The sequence below is a fragment of the Mustela lutreola genome, chromosome X, assembly GCF_030435805.1.
Source record: "Mustela lutreola isolate mMusLut2 chromosome X, mMusLut2.pri, whole genome shotgun sequence".
NCBI classification, from domain to species: domain Eukaryota; kingdom Metazoa; phylum Chordata; class Mammalia; order Carnivora; family Mustelidae; genus Mustela; species Mustela lutreola.
In genome coordinates, this window is record NC_081308.1 from 117491954 (window position 1) to 117506722 (window position 14769).

At 44.7% G+C, this 14769-nt stretch overlaps 1 protein-coding gene across 8 annotated transcripts in view; it reads right to left on the reverse strand.

Moving 5' to 3' along the window:
- Positions 1-14769, reverse strand: part of MAP7D3 (MAP7 domain containing 3) — a 55696-nt gene that overhangs the window by 24257 nt on the left and 16670 nt on the right. For 7 of the 8 annotated variants that reach the window (XM_059158672.1, XM_059158675.1, XM_059158670.1 and 4 more), the window contains exons 1-3: positions 4886-5103; positions 518-616; positions 339-422 (exon numbers count right to left, since the gene is read on the reverse strand). In XM_059158672.1, the coding sequence (XP_059014655.1) occupies positions 339-422; positions 518-616; positions 4886-4940 (238 nt within the window). In that variant the 5' untranslated portion in view covers positions 4941-5103. Of the gene's footprint in view, positions 1-338; positions 423-517; positions 617-4885; positions 5104-14769 lie in introns of those variants that run through there. The other variant, XM_059158671.1, reaches the window with a different exon arrangement.

A 14769-nucleotide genomic window follows, 5' to 3' on the forward strand; every position in this document is an offset into this window, starting at 1 on the left:
CTTATGAAGCCTAAATTAGGATTATTAACAACTTCATTTTCCTTTTTAGAGTCATTTTTATTGAAACCCCATTCTGCTTGTTCCTACAAATGCTGAAATTTTCACACCTTAGTTTTCAGAAAATTAGAGCTAACAGAAACTACTTCAAAAATTAAACAATCAACTATTTTTAAGGCCTTCTTTATCTGCCTTAGTATAAATATTCAATCCAACATAATACATCCCAGAAAAAATGTAATCTATGTATAAACAGATCAGGAAAAGTAGATAAAATCACTTTGAAAATATGTAACCTCAACAGAAAATTTATTCATTCCGATTTTAAGTCTAAAATATACCTTCTTGTTGTCTTTTGGTCTCCTCTCTTCGCTCCTTTGCCAACCTCTGCTTCACATCATTTTTAAGCACGGATCCATCTATTACTAAAAACAAAAAAATATATAGTAAGGCATTAATAGATCTGGTTTTATTGACTTGACACTCTGACATCTATAAAAAAGCATTCTAGAAATTATACCTGGTTTGAAAGCAGATCTTATATTTGCAGATTGAGATGGATGAGTGCTGAAACTACTTTGATTCCGTCTTTCTTCGGCAATGGCGTGAGCAGCCGCAACTATAATACAGGGAGAGAAAAGGAAGGGATTAGATATTATGAATGCAAACAGCTAATACAGGGGGAGGCAAAGCCTGGGCAATCGTCCTTGATGATACAGGACAGCATCTCTTATCTAGAAGACAAAATCAGGACAGATTAATCCAGGTCAACAACAAAGACATATTGAGTACCTATGTTCAACAACACTTTACAAAAGAATTAAGGCTGTTTACTGTGGGTGTGCCAGTTTATCTGAGGACTTAGAGCTTGTTAGTGGGAGTGGCAGCACCAGCTTGTGGATAAGTAGGAGCTAATGATTAATAACTTTCAAAAATGCCTCAGACAAGATATCACACCAAGTACTGGAAAAACTGAGCTGGCACAGAAACGGAAAAACTGTTTCATCATAAATTGAGAATTTTGAAAAGACGTGGTGTTTACAGGTCTGAATTTGGAAGCAGAAGTGTCAACAGTGAGATCCTCAGAGACTGGACCCAATATTAAAAAGTACATTTATAAATTACGTAGATGTGGGGTTTTCTTTACCCACGTTGCTTTAAAGATACCAGCAATGCCTGCCTTTCCCCACCCCCAGTCTCTGTCTGGGTGGAGGCCCAGGCACTTCCAGTTGCTAAAAGCTCTATTCTAATGCAGTGAAGGTGGAGAAGCACTCAAGGAATTTCCATTGAGATAGTATTATTCCAGGTAGAAAAATGTCTGGCAAACAAAGATAAATTTACACATGCCTTGTAAAATGTGCCCAAAAGTGGTAAATAAACTTCAATAAGGGTGAAATACAAGATTAGGGGAGCACAATTTGGGGGAGAGTAAGAAAAACAAATGCCAGGATGACACACACAGCAATTATTATAGGGGATTCCAGAGCCCTTGAATTCCATTTATGGCTGCATCTAAAATGTCCCACAATGCTGGGCATCTTCAGGAAGAATCTGGAGATTAACACTGAAAACTCTCCTTCTACCTCTGTGAATGCACAGGAAATATGTCCCTGTGATATTGCATACACTTTTGTTTTCTATATATCAGGAAAAAATTTAACAGTTGAAGATGACGGTTAAAATAATTAAAGGAACAGAGTATCTGTCATTGTACTTAAAGAATGAAAGGACTCTGAGATGTTTCTTGTCTGGGAGGAAAAGACATCTGGGAGTCATTTTACAGAGTAACCTTGAAAGTGAGCTCATAATTGCTGCCATAGGGACCACTATTTCAAAAAGGAAAAAGGATTTTTTTTTAACCACAGAGACCTAACAGCTCAGATAATCCATGATTTAGCTAAATTTGAAGATTAGACTCTTCTCAGCTTCCTTCATAGTTCAACTACCAGCAATTCTGTGGACCACAGATTATCCTCTGAATTTGCATACTAGTGTATTAGAACAATTCTTACATATAGTCTATAAATTAATTAAACCCTCTTATATACTCTCTCCCGCTTATAACATCTCTATGTGAGCACAGAAAAAAAAGTTAGTTTTGCACATTCCATTTTCCTGATTAGAAATCCCAAAGAAAGTTCATATTTTAGCACAAATTACTTGACCATAAGGACAATCTCTTGAAATGTATAATTTTACCATATTTGTTATCTCCCTCTCGACCTCTGTCTCTGTCCACCCCAGTCCCAGTCATGTTCTCTCTCTCAAATAAAATCTTAAAGAGTCACCTTTTGCCTGGAGGTTAATGAATAGGGTAGAGTTTATTACCAGAACTGAAGAACCTGAATCTGTATTTATGGTACTTTCCTAAAAATTGCTATAACAAATACCGTATATCAACCTCACCATTTACGAAATTCTTTACATTTGTATAACTTCATTAAATTCTAGCAACCCTATAAAATGGATATTATTATTTTCCATATTTTTTACAGGTAGGAAAAACTGAAGCTAAACATTATTGTCCCAGATCACGCAGGTAGTAACTCTGGGTCTTGTGTTTGAGCCCCAAAGTGGGTAGAGATTACTAAAAAATAAACAAGACACAACAAAATATTCCTCAAAGATATCATGTCTTAAAGTAAATTACAGTTTCCTACCAGTCAGAGCTGCCTACAGTGGAATGGCTACTTGGAAAAATATTAAGCTGTTAGACTATACATCCAAGTTGTAGAAGCTGCCCAGGATTTTATAGCTGGGACTCTGGGTATTAGACTTGAGAATCTTAAGGTTTCTCCAGCTCTAAAATTCTATAATCCTCTCACTCAACCTTAGTAGCTTTTTCTGCATTTGTCTAAAGAAATTACTTGTGAATTTAGAAAAACAAGGTGACAGATCAGTGGCAAAGTTTCTTATGCTCATCAGATTGAAAAATTCATATAAATTATCTTACAATTATGTGTAAAAGTATAAAACATTTTCTGTTAAGTGTATTTAGGGATGCCTGGATGGTTCATTGGGTTAAAATCTGCCTTCTACTCAGGTCATGCTCTCAGGGGAGTCTGTTTCTCCCCCTCTCTCTGCCCTGCCCCTGCCCACTCCCCACCACCCCCCATGCTCCTGACCCCTATCTCTTTCAGGTAAATAAGAATTTTTTAAAAGTGTATTTCTTCAGTATGTTACAATCTTAGCGCAGTACTATGCACAGAAAACATAATAAAATGAATGTACATAATTCATGCCCCCTTAGAAGTCACTTGTTCAGGGACAACATTTTAACTCTTGGAGCCAGGCTCCCAGCAGTAAATGAAATTAACCAGATTAACAGATTCAGGGCTACTCATGGTTACTTGGATAACAGAATAAAAAGAAGCAACTGTCACAGTGGCATCTCATTTGCCACTAAGTGGCAAAACATTTCAATGACTCCTTGTCCCCTTCAGGAAAACGCTGAGACCATGAGGGCAAATCTTGTTGAAGCCCGAAGTCTGTGAAAATTCTAACATATAACATGTGATGTTTTCAATTCCTAATAGGAAATGGGCAACAAGGAGGTCAATTAGGGTTCTGGGTTAAGCCCTTTTTGCATGACTAAGTTTTTGGCTTGAAATACTGTGAATCCAAGCAACTGTTTAATAAAAGATTTTAAAATACTTCACAACATTCAATATCCAAAAATGCTGGGGAAGGGGGTTATCCAGAATGCTGGTTACTTTAAATCACTGAAATAAACAAATGGCAGAGAGCCTTAGGTGTCGACAAGTAATGAAACAATCCGAATTTAATGCACTCTCTCTCTAGGTAAAGATGAAAGTGTATTTGCTTCTAATACGTTGTTTGGGGAGTGGATTCAAAGTATTCTGAAGTAACACAAAGCCTCTCAATCGCAGCCAATTTTTCAAGTGCAAATGAAAAATCCCCAAGGCTTTCGATAAAATCAATTAAGATCGTTTTATTCTCAAGCTCATAGTAATAGCAACTGGCCTGAGAAAACCAAGTAACCTCCCACAAGCGAGAAATACCATTTCGCTCCGCGAGCGGAGCAGCCTCCTGGGCTAAGCAATGCGCTGCCAAACTTTAGAAAATTAACGCTTTGGGGGCAGTTCAGAAGAAAGCACACTGAAGTGCTGCTTCCCGTTCATTGCCGCCTAGGGTCTGCAAGATGTCCCACGGAAGGTGACATCTTGACGAAGTCATGTGCTACAGCAGGCAAATCAGGAGGAGCGGAGAGGCAAGTTTCTCCCAACTTTCAAAGGAACAGCCCCCAAGGCTCCCTCCTCACCGGACGTTGGCCGGGAGGGTGCAGTAGATTAAGTCCTTGGGAGAGGCAAGGACTGCGACCGTGGGAGAGGATGCGAGCGCCCCGCGCAGAGAGAAAACGCCCGGCTCCCGGCGCCTGGAAAGGCTGCCCTGGCGCGCGGGGTCTTGGCGGGCGCCCGCACATCCCGGGCTGTGGCGCGTCCGTTCGATGGCCGCGCGGGCGCCCGCCGCCCCCCAACGGCAGGCGCAGCTCAGGACCGTCCTCCGGGTCCGGGGTCACAGGCCCCTCCACCCCCCCCCCCCGCGCCCACAGCGTCCGTTAGTTCCCTCACGCCCCGCCCGCGGGGTTCGGCCGGTGGCGGCGACCGTTGGAACGCTGGCCGCGGGACTTCGGCCGTCGGTGATGCCGGACGGCCGGCCGTTCCTCCTCCCCACCCCCGTCTCACAACGGTTCTCTGTCCCGTCCAGGGAAACTCCGGGGCGGGTGAGGGGAGGACCGGATGGCGCGAGGCCACTCCGGAGTAAAGTTTTCTGACGCCCTCCGCGCCGCTTCAACGGCCCCCGGGGCCACGAGACGCCCGCCTCCCGCGCGGTTCCGAGTTCCCCCGGGAGACGCCAGGCCGCTCACCCATGCGTTCGCGCATCCCCCTCAGGGAGGTGCCGCCGCCGGCGCGCTCCGCCATCTTCCGAGCCGCCGCGTCTGAAACCGCTGGCGGCGCTGGGGGTCCAGTGCGCAGGCTCCGGCGCCGCCGTCTGGCCGGCTTCGGCCGCGGCGCCGGGGGGCGGGGTGGGGCGGGGCCCGCAGAGCCGCCGCGCCCGCCTGAGACCCGCAAGCCCTGCAGCGCTGCTCACTACACACCACGTCCTGAGCCGCTGGGCGGGGACCTCTGGTCTAAAGAACCCTCTCCTGCGTTCCAAGTTCTCCTCGCATCGGTGTGCGGGGGGCCAGCCAATCGTCAGCCGGCTTGGCCGTCCAACATTCCTTTTTCCCTTTCATCCCGTCTACATAGCAACGCAGTAACGTTCCTTCCTTTCTTCATTTGTTCCTTCGTTCTTTTAGGGAGCATTATACCGAGCGCCTCCTGGGTTCGCTTGTATCAGGAGTTTGCTAGTCTTTGAAACACTACAGAAAGGCCTAAGTGAGGGGCAAGAGGCCCAGAGGCAGGTTAGAGATGTTCCTGGAAGGCACTAGGGGCCCAATCAAGAGTAGAGCCTTTCTTTAAATCTTTGCAAAATAAATCATGACACTATCAGGTCTCAAAGTTGCATGAATTGTCTCTACGGTGTTTGTGGATCTTTAAGTGAAGGAGAGGGCTTGTGGGACACGCACTTTGATGAGCCCTCTATATCTCAAGATTTCAGGGAGCTGTAAAGGGGAAGGAGCTAATAGCAAACATTTATTGACTCTTACTATGTGCCAGGCCCAGGCACCATTATCACTCCCATCTCGTAGATAAGGAAACTAAAGCAGAGAGAAGTTAAACTATTCACAGTCACACAGTTACTATCAGAACTGGAATTTGAACCCAAAATGTCTGACCAGTAGCCTCCTCCATGTGCTTAGCCTTAAGCAATACTGTTTCATAAAAGCTGGAGATTCATACATAGTTCATAAATGATTAGCATCCAGAATCCACAAAGATCTAAAAATACATAAGGAAAAAAACCTCCAAGAAGTGAGCAAAAGGCATAAACAGGCCTCCCACAAGAGAAAAATCCCAAATGATCAACAAACATGAGAAAAGATGCTCACACTCTTCAGCAGTCCGAGAGAATACAAACAAAACCTAGAAGATATCATGTTATACCTACAGATTTAGCAAATTTAAAGAGTGAACAATAAGTGTTGGTGAGGCTGTAGATTAATACTGGGGATGGAGGAAAAAAAATACTGGGGGTGGAGGTAGGAGAGTCGGGGCTGCTATGCGAGTCAGGGGTAGAGTGGGAGTGGGGGGGAGGAAGTTTAGCATTATAAAGTATCCGAAATCCTGCTCCTGTATGTACCCAGAGAGCAAAGTTTTCCATGATGCACATGATGGTAGCCATGATTGTTAATATGACACACATGTGATTAAGACACCAGCAAAGCAGAGACACATAAATTCAGCTTTGATGATTTATCTGGAACTCCACAAATGGACAATCTAGAAAAATGCAACATCACCTTTATGGTTTCTTTCTATTTTTTTTTAAGATTTTATTTATTTACTTGAGGGAGAGGGAGGGTGAACACACAAGCAGGGGGAGCAACAAAGTGAGAGGGAGAAGCAGGCTCCCAGCAGAACAGGGAGCCTGACCCCGACTGACTCAGAGCTCGATCCCAGGACCCTGGGATCATGATCTGAGCCAAAAGTAGACGCTTAACTGATTGAGCTACCCAGGCACCCCACCTTTATGGTTTCTTGCAAATGCTCAAGATGTTGAATCCATTGTGAGATGCTGGGCCTATCTAATAATGAGGAAATTTCAGACAAATCCAGACTGTGACGTATTCTATGAAACAACTGGCCTGGATGCTTCAAAATGTTATCATCAAAGATTAAAAACAAACATTGGAGAGTGTTTTGGATCACAGGAGACTAAAGCGACCAATATTAAAGGGCACCTGGGAGGCTCAGTTGGTTAAGCATCTACCCTCAGCTCAGGTCATGATTCCAGGGTTCTGGGATCCAGCCCCAAGTCAGGCTCCCTGCTCTGTCAGGAGCCTGCTTCTCTCTCTCCTTCTGCTTGCCACTCCCCCTGCTTTTGCTCTCTCTCTCTCTCTCTCTCTTTCAAATAAATAAAATTTTTTAAAAAAAAAACTAGATTTTTAAAAAATAGCTTTAAAGAGCATTGATTATTGTAGCAATGGGGAAAATTTAAATAGGAACCATGTATTAGATAATTAGATAATTCATTTGTTCATTTCAAAGGCGGAATCACTCAAACTGTCATCTGCTCTGTGCCTGGCACGTGGCGGGGGGAGACAGGAAAGGAGCCCTGCCCTCCATTGATTCTATGCTGATTATTCGATGTCAGGGTCCAGCCTTAGGGGTTTTCTTGGAACTAGAGCAGCTCCCTAAGGAGCCCCCACAAGACTGTATATTTCTCGGAAAAATATTAGAACTAAAGGGCATCCGTTTGGGTAGAGTGAGTCTAATTCTTCTGGGGCTAACCCAGACTCAGCTGGGAAGGAACCCAGGCGGCTCCTCTCCTCCTGTGTTTGGAAAGCGTGTAAGTTCCCCAGTGAGCAAAAAAAAGAACTGGAATCCTGCTCACTTTTTTCCCCCTTGGTTATTTTTTCCCCTTAAACCTGACACCAGCAGGAAGAACATTCAGAAACCACAGGCACAACAGGTCTAGAATTCGTCGCATTTTTTTTTCTATCAACCATGAAGTTTTTAAAAAATGGAATTCACATGTAATAAACACTCGGCAGACTGCCCGAGTCTAACAAATTTCCACTGCAACTCCCACCACCGCGGCACTGTACTGGGAGTTTTAAACTTCATAGCCATGAGATGGCTCTCCTCTCCATCCCTGAACTGCCTGTCAGATTCGCCCGGCAGGCCCACAGTGGAGGCACTTGGCCTCTCATTTCTGACTCTTACTTCCCATCTGTTGCAGCTTGGCTGTGATGCCAGGGTTGGGGGGGAAAGGGGGGGTTTCATTCTGGACTCATCTCTTGCCAAATCTATTCACATTTTCCTTTCTTTCCCCAAATCTGCACTTTTCTTCCCTCCTAAGCTACAGGCTTACCTCAGGCTCTGGTCATTTCTCAAAGCTTTCTCAGCTCTGGAATTCCCACCCCAGGAGCACCTTCCACCCACCCATGCCACAACCCTTCACAGCCACCCCTCCTCACTCCATCTCTCCTCCTTTCTCTTTGCCTGGAGAACTGGGGTGGCCTTGCTCTGTGTGCCCTCTCCTTTTTAGGGAGTCCCTGGGCCCTCCTGGGGTGGTCTGGGGGGTTGATCATCATGGCCTAAGCTCACCAGGGTGAAGGCAGTAAGCTTCTGAGGAGAGGAAGAAGAGGTATTTCCCTCCAAACTGGAAATTCAGATAAACCTCCGAGGGGAAAGGGTGTGGTGGCAGTGGTGGCCCTCTGCTCGGAGCATTGGGTGATGAGTCTTGGACACTTAGGGGAGATAGTAAGAGCTGTCATTTATCCATTGCCTACCCAATGGCAGGCACAGTCCTAAAGGCTTTGCACGGATCCCTTCATTTAACCCTTACAGTACTTTTATGAGACAGCTTCTATTCTCATCCTCATTTTACAGATGAAGAAATAGGCATGGGGAGGTTGACTAACCTGCCCATCCATGGTTAGCACAGCCAGCAAGGGGCAGAGCCAGGACCCAAGCCCACGTATGTCTACTAAGCCTTCCGCTGTGTCTCCCAGTTTACTAGGTGCTGATCTCCAGTCCACTCTTTACTCCTAACCCATACCTCCTGTTTTTCATTGATCCAGTCCTCCCACTCAGGCACCTGAGCCTTTTCAAAGCTACACTTTCTATAGTTAGTAGTCTTACTACACCTCCCAACTCAAGTGTCGATAGCTGTTTCTTAAGCCTTTAATAGAATTGACTCTGGACGCCTGGGCAGCGGAGCCGGTTAAGTGTCTGAATCTTGGTTTCAGCTCCCGTCGTGATCTCGGGGTCCTGAGATCAAGCACTGCCCGGGTCGGGTGTCAGCCTCCAGGCCCAACACACAGAGCCTGCTTAGGTTTCTCTCTCCCTCCCCCTCTGCCCCTCCTTGCCACAGGCTCTCTCTCCAAAATAAATAAATAAACTGTTAAAAATTTTTGATTCAGGGGCGCCTGGGTGGCTCAGTAGTTTGGGCTGCTGCCTTTGGCTCGGGTCATGATCTCAGGGTCCTGGGATCGAGCCCCGCATCGGGCTCTCTGCTCCGCAGGAAGCCTGCTTCTCTCTCTCTCTCTCTCTCTCTCTCTCTCTCTGCCTGCCTCTCTGCCTACTTGTGATCTCTGTCTGTCAAATAAATAAATAAAATCTTTAAAAAAAATTTTTTTTGATTCAAACTCTTGAGTAAGAAACCATTGTAAATAGGTGTTTAATATAAGTCTTACAGTGGAGACCCGTAGGTCTCCTCTTAAACAGCTTTCTTCTAGAAAGACTCAGCAAAATCAATAAATGCTGAGTATTCAGGACTGGATTCAAAATACACGTTAAAAAAATGCATGTGTAAAGGGAAAGACACATCTCTTGTAGTCTATCTTGCAATGAATGTTGGCTGAATGAATGAGAGCAAATACTAAAAGCTTCTATGTACTGGAGGAAGAAATGAAAATATTCTGGATGGCCACTGGGGTGGGGGGGGGTAAAATTATTAAAGGGCAAGTAAATGTCCTCATTTTTCCCCCTTAACTTCAAATAAGGTAGAGCAAACATGGGCTGGGTCTTCTCATTCTAAATACAGGCCTTGTAACATAAAGGAAGCTTCAGAGGATGCCAAAAAGCCTAAAATATCAAGGAGTGCCCTTTACAGACACTTAGGAATTTCTAATAGAGCTAAATATTGGTGAAATCCAGATGGGAGAAAATGGGAAGAAAAGAGGAGTCGAGATAGTTTATTAGAACCCACATTGTCGGGCCTCATTCCCAGAGTTTCTGATTCTTTAAGTGTTATTAGTTGTATAACATATAACTCTAAGAAAATATACTAAATGATGTCTAGTGTGATGTCAAGTACACCTGAGTACCTAATGTTATTTCTCTTTGATGATAATAAATCTGAAAAATTCTAATACAGACCTAGTGTCTCCTAGTTCCTGATTTCCTGATCCTTAACCTTTTTTTTCTTTCTTTTTGTTTTTTTCACTAAGGGCAGGCAGATGCTTTGCCCTAGAGTACATTGAAAGCCAAGGTATTGTCATGGCAACGGCGCGAAGCATCACACAGGGAAGGGCATCACAGTGGAGGGAGGAGCACCTCACAGAGGGAGGAGGCGTGGCCGGGAAGCCTGAGGGAGGTTTGTACCACAGTCTCCTACGCTGGTCTCTGATACAACACACAACATACTCGGTTTTCCCTCGCTTTCTCTCCATCCCACAGCACACTGTACGCACATATGCACCTACATTTTAAAAGGAGCTAGTTGAATGACCGAGGGGAGAAACATCCAGATCACACACAGAAAGTGAAATGCAAAAGCCATGGAAGGAATCTCATGCATATTTATATATCGCTCTTCGTTAATCATCAAGTTTTATCTGGGACTACATACTATTCTAAAAGCTCTTAGGTCTTTAAGATTTTGAGACGTGGGGCTCCTAGCTGGCCCAATCTGTAGAGCTGCGAGTTCTTAATCTCAGAGCTGGGAGTTCGAGCCTCACTTTGGGGGTAGGGTTTACTTAAGAAAGAATAAAACCATTGTCAGTGATTTAAAAATTCCATCCTTGGGGGGCCTGGATGGTTCAGTCAGTTAAGTGTCCAAACCTTGATTTCAGCTCAGGTCATGATCTCAGGGTTGCGAGATCCAGCCCCATGTTGTCCTCCTGACTGGGTAAGGAGTCTTTTCAAGATTCTCTCTCTCCCTCTACCTCTCCTCTCTCCCTCTCTGAAAAAAAAAATCCATCCTTATTCTGGCTATTTTTTTTTAAGATTTATTTATTTGACATAGATCACAAGTAGGCAGAGAGGCAGGGAAGCAGGCTCCCTGCTAAGCAGAAAGCCGGATGTGGGGCTCCATCCCAGGACCCTGAGATCATGACCTGAGCCAAAGGCAGAGGCTTAACCCACTGAGCCACCCAGGCACCCCCCTTATTCTGGCTCTTAAGAATTTCCCTCTGCTGGAGTTGGGGGGGAGGGCTGGCTCTACTAGTTACGAGCGTGTGACTCTTGATCTTGGGGATATGGGCTTGAGCCCCACATTGGGTGTAGAAATTACTTCAACATTTTTTTTTTAATCTTTAAAAAAATTTCCCTTTGCAAAATTCAATTGTCAATGGGCTGATACAGTTGTAGTGGAAAGTCTACACTATAAAGCCCATTGTTCCTTGAGGGCCAGCTTGCAGATCTATTTAGAGAATGTGTACTTTCAGATTTTAAAAAGGGGGCTGAGAGTACAAGGGAACCTTGTGTGCACACTCCTCAGGCCACGTGGGTCTAGCGGAATGCACACTTGGGCAGCCAAAAGCCCAGGCAAGTTGCGCCACTGGGTTCTCATCCATGTGTGTGGCTGGGGTGAAGGACTCAGCAACACAGAGCAAACCTTCAGGGCCAGGTTCGCTCAACAGCCAGCCCCTCCAGGCCCCTGAGGAGTGTTTTCAGAGAAGACTCTTAGGGTGGATGGGGCAGAGAAGAGAAAGTACAGGTGATATCCCTGAGGCCAATGGGTACACAGACCACAGTTCTCTGTTCCTCATGAAAGACACACACCCTTGACTTTGCTTTTCTGTAGTTTGTAGATGTTGCTGTCAAGATAGCCACAAAAGGTGAGAGCTAGGGATGACCAGCAAGGTCACAAACTTCAGGCCTTCACTTTGACTCCAGCTCCTTTCCCTGCACATCCGTGAAAGGCTGTCCAGATAATCTTTTGGGAGGAAAAAAGTGACAATTCCTGATCTAGTGCTGGAACCATTACGTAATCCAGCTGGAATTTGCCCCATATCCTCCCAATGAAACGGAAAAGGGACACGGGAGGGAAACAGATTGAGATATGGCTACACTGGCAAAGGCAAGCTTAAAAGGATGTTGAACCACCATGATTTTTGTGAGGGGTCCAATGAGTTGGTCCCTGTCTGCTGCTCCGGACTCAGCTCCCTCCTGGGAACTCTTTTTTGCAGCAGCAGAACTGGGCAAATACCTTGGCTCTCAGGCCCCTCCTGACTCTTCCCCACCTCACAGAGGCAGGATTCAGATTCGGGATAATCTGATTCCAGAGTTCTTGAGCTTTCCAGAAGTAGCAGGAGCCAGAGCAAAAGAGGGCCCCTAAAAACACTGCCTGGCAGCCTAGGCCAAGGGCAAAAAAACCCAGCAAAATCGAATCACTCTTTGAATCTGGGAGTGGACGACATGGGAATGGGGGAGTTGGCCAAGGGCCAACGTAGCTTGAGAGGCTTCCCGGAAAAGTCGCTCTTACAACAAGTGTTACCCTCAGAACTCTGCATGGTGTTCGGTAGAGGGTTTGTGCTGTTATTGATATTATTATGCCTGGGGATGATTAATTCGACTAAAACGTACCCAGGAGGAACTAACTAGTTCTTTCTCTGGGGGGAGGAGGGTGTGTGCCAAATCCTGGGATACAGCAGCTAAGTCTGACTTCAGAAGGAAGGTGTGAGAAATACAGCACTGATTTCAATTTTAGTTCTGTAGAAATATTTGGGAAGCCTGCTTGGTGGTGTTTTCATGATTAAAAATGACCCAGTGCGTGAGCTTGACAGGAACATGGGCCACAGCAGGCCAGACATATGCTTTTTCCCATCTCCATATGTTTCATTTATATCTTAATCCACGGCCTGCTGGGGAAGAGCTGGGTAGCATAGCACTTTGGGGACCACTGTCAGTTGGTCTCATGCTATTTTCCTAGCCTATGGTATTCACACATCCTCCACTATGAGCTGGAATTTGGCCCTGGGCCTGTGGAATTGCCATAGGGCTGACTGCAGGGGAAAGAAAATTCGAAATGTGAAATGAATTTGTTCAAATGTGAGTCAGGGATGTGTTCAGTCTGTTTATAGAAGGAGGAAATGACATTTGAAGAAAATCGGTTCTGGGAGAAATGCTGTCATTATGTAAGCTTTCAAAATTTAGTAACTGACTGGCTAGGAGAGTAACAGATTGGCTAACTTGTAAAGTACCCAAACATGACCTTTACCCATTACCGTGTGGTGGCTTGGGTCCCAGCCCTGCCACTTAGACTATTCAATGAAAAGTCTAGGTTTTTGCATCTGTAAAATGAGGGTAATAACAGTTGCTCAGTCAGTGAAGTGTCTGACTTCCACTCAAGTCACGATCTCAGGATCCTGGGGTTGAGTCCTGCATTGGGCTCCCCGCTCAGTGAGGAGCCTGCTTCTCCCTCTGACCCTTGCCACTCCACTTGTGTTCTCTCTCTCTCTCCTTCAGTCTCTCAAATAAATAAATCTTAAGAAAAAAAAAACCCATTTTGTTGATAGAGAGGATCAGGTACAGTTCTCAGTATGAGCTCAATGTAAAATAGTAATAACAACAGCTAATATCTTAGAGGCAAATATCACATGCTTTTTTCATGTTGTCTCACTTACTCTTGACAGGCTACGAAACCAATAGAATACCATTAATACCATTAATAATGACAATACAGCACACAGCACAGATTGGAATAGATAATTCCATGCTCTCTAATCCATTCACACCCACACCTTCCACTACTGGGTTTTCATTTGTGGCCAGAAGGCGGGAGATGTTTCACAAGGCAATAGAATAATGAAGATAGGAGACCAAGAGAACAAAGCATTTTGGAGCTCAAATGCTGGAAAAGGGGTTTGCAGTCAGAGCCAAGCAGTGGCCAGGTTTTCAGACAAAGAATAATTGTGTGTAACTATCTAACAAAGAGGCTTGTTTGGGGAGAAACAACCATAGGAATCATCCACGCACTTGAAATCTTATAATGAACCAGAAGGGTCACTACCCTTTATGTCTCTGTTCCTCACCCACCTTCCTTCTCTGTTTTCCTCTGCTGTAAGGGGAGGAGAAGGCCTTTTCTAGAAAGGGGTAGGGTCTGGTAAAATACCACCCCACCCCACCACGCATCCCAGAAGGACAGCTTGCACTTGTGGGACACCAAAGCAGGTTCAAATTTCCCTTCGGCCTTGAGGAGGTATCAGCACAAAATTTCGACATTTTTTGCTTACCCTGTCTGTGCATGGTTCCAAATTCTTTCTGACTACATTTCCCACTCCCCTTCCCCTAACCTCTGCCAATTCTCTGGGTGTGGGAGAAAGGAAGCGCTTTCAGTCTGGTCTCCAACAAAAGTCATGGAAATACGAATGACAGTAATATGCTATTTGGAATTGTGTATTGTTTCAAAATAGGAAAGTCAGTTATATTTTTCTCCGGTGGCATTTTGCGCCATACTTTTCAAAACAACAAGTTAAGGAACACTTTCAGGTGAGCATTCTGAGCTAGGATTCCTCAGAAACACCAGAGAGAGAAAAACTTAAATGATGACTTATTTGCTAGCTCAAAGGCACTGGATTTTAAGAGCTTGAGATTTAATCCTTAGTCAGCTTCCTCTTTATTTTGCAAAGAAAACAATTTAGAGGGAGACTTGTCCAAGGTCACCCGGCTAGTAAATGGCAGAGTCATATGTTTTAACGCCCCATTTTCAAAATTCTGTTATCTTTTTGTGTGTGGAAATTGACAAAATGATTAGTTGCCTCGAGGATTAAACGGGATATAAAGCAGTGTTCATAGCAGCTGCACAAAACTGAATGAACATATTCTAGCCACTACACATTTTCCTTCCTTTATATTCACATCCACATATATTTTAGGTTTACATAGTTGTAATGTTTGTGTCTATGCCACATTGTGA